Source organism: Phaseolus vulgaris, chromosome 3 (assembly GCF_051622355.1).
Source record: "Phaseolus vulgaris cultivar YP4 chromosome 3, ASM5162235v1, whole genome shotgun sequence".
Lineage (NCBI taxonomy): Eukaryota > Viridiplantae > Streptophyta > Magnoliopsida > Fabales > Fabaceae > Phaseolus > Phaseolus vulgaris.
In genome coordinates this window covers 43,716,440-43,722,851 of record NC_143500.1, presented here as the reverse complement: position 1 = coordinate 43,722,851, position 6,412 = coordinate 43,716,440, and the positions used below count along the sequence as shown (strand labels likewise).

The 6,412-nt window shown below is 33.9% G+C and overlaps 1 protein-coding gene across 1 annotated transcript; it reads left to right on the top strand.

Moving 5' to 3' along the window:
* The first annotated feature begins 2,842 nt into the window (after positions 1 to 2,842).
* On the top strand, positions 2,843 to 5,904 carry LOC137805936 (putative alpha,alpha-trehalose-phosphate synthase [UDP-forming] 9). The gene is made up of 3 exons (XM_068605811.2): positions 2,843 to 4,824; positions 5,057 to 5,330; positions 5,409 to 5,904. Exons 1-3 carry the CDS (start codon positions 2,843 to 2,845, stop codon positions 5,745 to 5,747), a joined length of 2,595 nt encoding a protein of 864 aa, XP_068461912.2. The 3' UTR covers positions 5,748 to 5,904.
* The last annotated feature ends 508 nt before the right edge of the window (positions 5,905 to 6,412 follow it).

The following is a 6,412-nucleotide window of genomic DNA, read 5'->3' as shown; positions in this document are numbered from 1 at the left end:
AAAGTCTTCCAAATTTCAACGTTTTCATCTTACTAAGTCCATTTCCAAACTCTCAAAATTTACACGTTTCTATCCTAACTCTTATTCCCTATGCTCTTTAAAAAAAAAAAAAAAAAAAAGTTGTTTCTATCCTAACCCTTATTCCTATGCTCTTAAAAAAAAGTTCTATTTTTTTATTTTTACTTGCAACTTTTCACATACTCAAGTCACATCTTTTCCTTCTCACCTTACTTTTCATATCATAGCATCTGGAAGTTTGTTTTTTTTGAGACAATCATGTAAATTGACCTCTCTTCATCTTGCAGGACCTCTTTCTTCTTTTCTTACTTTCTCTTCAATCATCCTTCACTTGCATAAAAAAAACTTTCTTTCATTAAGCATATCATTATTATACACAATTATTATACGTTAGTTATTATTATTGTACGCAATTAATTTGATAATGAAAGAATCATATAATTAGTACATCCTACATAATTAGCTTGCTTGTAATTTGGAAAGAAAAGTCTTCCTATACACTTATATTTCTTATACATGCATCATGCATGGAGTGATACTAAAATTTGCGGTGATAATTGCCTACAATAAATTTAAACCGTAAAATTTACACGTTTTTTTTATCCTAACTCTTATCCCCTATTGTCTTAAAAAAAAAGGTGTTATTTTTACTTGCAATCTTTCACATACTCAAGTTACCTCTTTTCCTTCTCACCTCACTTTTCATGTCATAGTGTCTGTAAATTTGTTGCTCTTCAATCATCCTTCACTTGCATACTTCACTTGCATAAAAGAAACTTTCTTTCCTCAAGCATATCATTATTATACACAATTATTATATGTAATTATTATACGTTACTTATTGTATGTAATTAATTTGATAATGATAAAATCTCATGATTAGTGGATACACAATTATTATAGGTTAGTTATTGTACGTAATTAATTTGATAATGATAGAATCGCATGATTAGTACATCACTACATAATTAGCTTGTAATTTGGAAAGAAAAGTTTTCGTATACACTTATATTTCATGTACATGCATCATGCATGAAGTGATATTAAATTTGCGGCGGCGATAATCGTCTACAATATCGTACAATAAATTTAAACTGTAAAATTTAATTTACAAAGTTTATCCTCTAAAAACAACAAAATAGCTAAGCAACATAGTATTTTGTTAAACCTAACACTTTTTTAGATAAATAAAAAAAATAAGATTAAAGATAATAAATAAATAAAATAAATAGAGATATAAAAATTGTTATAACAAATTTATTTAATTCTTATAACTTTATTATTTAATTTATCACCGCATATGAAAGACGATCAAAGGAAAAAACAACATTCTTGAATTGCAGAGCCATTTCCTATACTCTAACTTTGGATCAGGTAAGGCATTGCTTCCTTTACTTTTCTTTCTTTCTTGCCATTGGGTTCCTTTGACAATGCGGCATTGGGATTAATTTTGGTGCTGTTTATTTGGTGAGAAACTATTTTGATCAAGGGGATACGATTTTGCATGTGCACGTTAGATCTCTAAGTACAAGGTTATACCATTGGTTAAATTGTAAAGAGTGGATTTTACTCATAATCCTTAACGGCTGACCTTCTAATCTTTAACTTATGGTTTCCTGATTGTTATCATTAGTAGTTCTCTCTAAAATGTTTCCATGTTCAATATAATAATACTCAAAATTAAGAGAGAAAACAAAGATTTAAAAAAAAAAAAAAAAACTCACGCAACGGGTGTAAGTCTTCAGTGTAGTAGTAAAAAAAGAATCCAATTTCTGGAGTGGTTTTGCTTAGATTTTGTTCTTTTACCTTCTTTTGCCATATATGGATTGCAGAAAGACAAATTTGAACAATGTTCTATGATAAGGATGAATTAGTAGTCATTTATTTGTTGCATTGATTTGAAATTCCTTCAGTGGTTATGGTGTTATTTGTTGGTTGAACATTGTTATCTTTTAATTATTCCTTAGACATACTTAAAATGTTTACTGAGGTTAGGGAGATACTCCTTATGTACTCATTTGATTAATGTATTTAGTTGTTAGACAATGTAAGCAATCATATCCATTTTCGATGATGTGAGTCAGCATGCTTCTGTGGTAAGTCTGATGGGCTGTTCGCAAATCATATAACGCATCCTCAATCACAAGGTTCATATGATATATTCAGAGAAGAAATTGTGTGAAAGAATAGTAACCGATTACAGAAGATCAGGAGATGATTAATTGCTAGAGTTTGAGTTCAGTTTTCTAGAGAAGTGGATGATTGGAAGATGAAAACACTGAAGCTATTATATCCTTAATTAGACTCTCTTCAATTTCCTCTCTGAAGAGAGTTCTATTTGTTTTTATTTAGAGAATTTTGTGCTTAAAAGGAAATTTTATTGGTGGTAGGATCACAATCATCACATCCATTTATGATATAATGTATGCTGTGCTTCTCCTAGTGTTGCTTAGATAGTGGAATGGTACATTTTAATTAATGACTTGTTGAATTTTTGGTTTCAAATCTCTATAATGGTGTTGAGGGAAACTAATAATTGGAAAAAAGCTTATCTGATTATATGAGCAGCTTTGTCAACCATTTTCATGTCCATGCAAGTAATATTTATTAGATTGTCAGTTTCAACAATTTTCATTGGGAGAATTTGATAACAGTGATCAAGCAGCCAAATAATTGTAGTTCTGTTGTGATCTTTCATGTTATAATTAATAGCTATTTCTCTTCCATTTTCACAGGTTTCTGGCCGCATTCAAGAATTTGCAGTTCTGAGCACTGGATCATAGTTAAAGTTCACATTGCTCACCAATTCACTATTGTAGCAAAGATGGTGGAAAGGTCGGGCTCCAATTTGTCTGACTTGGTATCTGAGGACAGTTTGAATTCTCCTCGAACTCCAGGAGATCTTCCTCAAACCCTGTCTACTCTTCTAGGAATTATGACTGATGTTGATGGCAAAGTAAGGGACAATGATGATTCAAAAGCTTTCTCATCAGAACAACATCAGAAGATCATTATAGTAGCAAATTTTCTCCCTCTCAATGCTCAAAAGGATAAAATGTCTGGCAAATGGTGCTTCACATATGATGAAGATTCAATCTTGTTGCCATTAAAGGATGGTCTCTCTTCTAACACTGAGGTTTTTTATGTGGGTTCTCTGAAGATTGATGTTGATGTCAGTGAACAAGAGAATGTTTCTCTTCAGCTACAAGAGAAATTCAATTGCTTGCCTACCTTTATTCCTTCAGACCTAAAGAAACAATTTTATGATGGATTCTGCAAGCGACATTTGTGGCCGCTATTCCATTACATGTTGCCCTTTAATCCAGGCGGCAACCGCTTTGACAACTCACTGTGGAAAGCTTACGTTTCTGTTAACAAAATATTTGCTGATAAAGTCACGGAGGTTATTAATCCAGAGCTTGATTATGTATGGGTTCATGATTATCATCTCTTGGTTATTGCAACATTTCTACGGAAGCGATACAATTGGATCAAGCTAGGATTTTTTCTCCACTCTCCATTTCCTTCATCAGAAATTTACCGGGCTTTACCTGTCAGGGATGAAATTTTGAAAGCATTGCTTAATGCAGATTTAATTGGCTTTCATACATTTGATTATGCTCGCCACTTTCTTTCTTGCTGCAGTCAAATTCTTGGCTTAAAATATGAATCCAAAAGGGGTTACATCAAGCTTGAATACTTTGGCCGCATAATAGTAATTAAAATCTTGTCTATAGGGATTGATATGTGTCGACTTCAATCTGCCTTGAATCACCCTTCTTTTACATTCCATGTCAGAGAAATTTGCGAGAAGTTCAAGGGGAAAAAGCTTATTCTTGGAGTTGATGATATGGACATTTTTAAAGGTATCAGCCTAAAGTTAATGGGCATTGAGCAACTCCTTCAGCAATATCCTGAATTTCAGGGTGAATTAATACTTGTTCAGATTGTAAATCCAGCAAGGAGTACTGGTAAGGATGTAGATGAGGCAAGGAATGAGGTGCACGTTATTGCCAACAGGATAAATACAACTTTTGGTTTTCCAGATTATAAACCTGTCATCATCATGGATCGTCATGTTCCAATGTATGAGAAGGCATCCTACTATGCTTTAGCAGAATGTTGTATAGTGAATGCAGTGCGGGATGGTATGAATTTGGTTCCTTACGAGTACATTGTCTGCAGGGAGGGAGGTCCTAATAGGGATAAAACTTTACACATTGGTTCTGATCCCCCTCGAACAAGTGCAGTTGTTGTTTCTGAGTTTATTGGTTGTTCACCGTCTCTAAGTGGGGCAATCAGGGTAAACCCATGGGATATTAATGCTTTTGCCAATGCACTGAATTTGGCAATCAGAATGCCCAGTGGAGAGAAACAGTTGCGGCATGAGAAACATTATCGATACATTAGCTCTCATGATGTAGCTTACTGGGCCAAAAGTTTTCTGCACGATCTTGAGCATTCATGCAAGGATCACCAGAGCAAAAATTGCTGGGCGATAGGCCTTGGCCTTAATTTCAGAGTTTTTTCGCTTTCTCCTACTTTCAGGAAGCTTAACAAAAGCCATGCTGTTTCTTCATATAAAAGGACAAATTGCAGGGCATTATTTTTGGATTGTGACGACATAGTTGTCCCTTCCATTGATAATACCCCAAGTCCTGAAATTATAGATGTTCTAAATAACCTTTGCAGTGACCCTAAAAACATTGTTTTCATACTAAGTGGCAGGGGGAAAACCACACTCAGTGAATGTTTTGATCAGTGTCAGAATCTCTGTTTAGCAGGGGAGCATGGTTATTTTATTAAGTGAGTTTTTCCACTCCTCAATTCATGTGCAATTCTGCTGATTGTTACAATGGAAATCCTCTATTTCATTTCTATCAAGAATGAGCAGGAAGGGAACAAAAGGATTAAGAAGGAAAAGATAGTGGTTTTTCATACATTCATGATGCATATATTTGTTTCTTATCAAGTGATTTTTTCCACCTTATTAGCAAGTTCTAAACTGATGATGTCATGTCTGGTCTTCTTGTCACAGATGGAGTCAACAGTCAACTTGGGAAATGAATCATACAAATATAGTTTCTTCTTGGAAAGAGATTGTTGAACCTGTGATGAGATTGTATACTGAGGCAACCGAGGGCTCCTATATAGAGACCAAAGAGAGTGCCTTGGTATGGCACTACTGTGATGCTGATCCGGAATTTGGAACTTGGCAAGCCAAGCAGCTCTTGGATCACCTCGAGGATTTATTTTCAAACGAACCAGTAACAGTAAAGAAAGGAAAACACATTATTGAAGTCAAGTCACAGGTATGTTGAATCTATCTCTTCAATTCCTAACTTGTGACTATCCTCATGTTTTTTAATAAAGACTATTCAACATTACAGGGGATGACTAAAGGGTTAGTTGTAGAGGACATCCTGTCTAAGATGACCAAGGATGGAAAATCCCCAGATTTTGTACTGTGTATAGGGGATGATAGATCTGATGAGGATATGTTTGAGAGCCTGCTGAGTAAACTTTACAGTGAAACCTCTTCTACTGCACCAGAGATCTTTGCATGCACTGTTGGTCAAAAACCAAGTAAAGCTGGGTACTATTTAGATGATACTGAGGATGTGATGATGCTTCTTCGAGATCTTAGCACAGTTTCAGTGCCTAAACCAGCATGTCTTGAAGAAAACTCTGGTGGAGAAACAGAATCAGCCTTCTTCAAGAACGTCTGAAATGCAAAACTTATTCAGTCTATTTTCTTAGTAGTTTTTTCATTAGAAGTCATGCTGCACAGAAGTAGTTTACATTCTCCGATCAAGAGGAAACTGAGGATTAAGTTTTAGACTGACAAGAGTTGTTTTTTTTTCTTGCTTTTGATTGTAGTTAGTAGCAAATGGATGCATATGTTGTCTTTTAGCCATACCTTTGATCCTAGGTTCTAAATGTAGATTTGAGAATACAATTGTTGTATAGCTTAACTGGATACAATCTCCCATTGCAAGGCCATTCACAATTTAAAACCATGTACCATTTTGCAAGGCTGGTGATTTTCATTGTGATGCCTTTTTTAAACAAAAATATGAGTATTATCCTTTTCTTTTATTATATCTGTGTATTTTTGGAAAGTATCTAAAAAGTAATATAAACAAAAGGATAAAATAAATATTTTTTTTCAATACTTGATTACAATTTATCATTTAGTTTCTTACCTGAGATCTAGTTTTCTTTTCTTTTCAAAATTTCACTATGAAAATAGTACACTGATGTCACAAGAAATTTAAATCTCACAAACAACAACAATAAAAGTGAATACGAGAATAAAATGTAAATAGTAATGAAAAATAAAAGTATATGTTTCAAGATTTAAGTTACCATTCCTGAGTGGTGGTCGTCATTA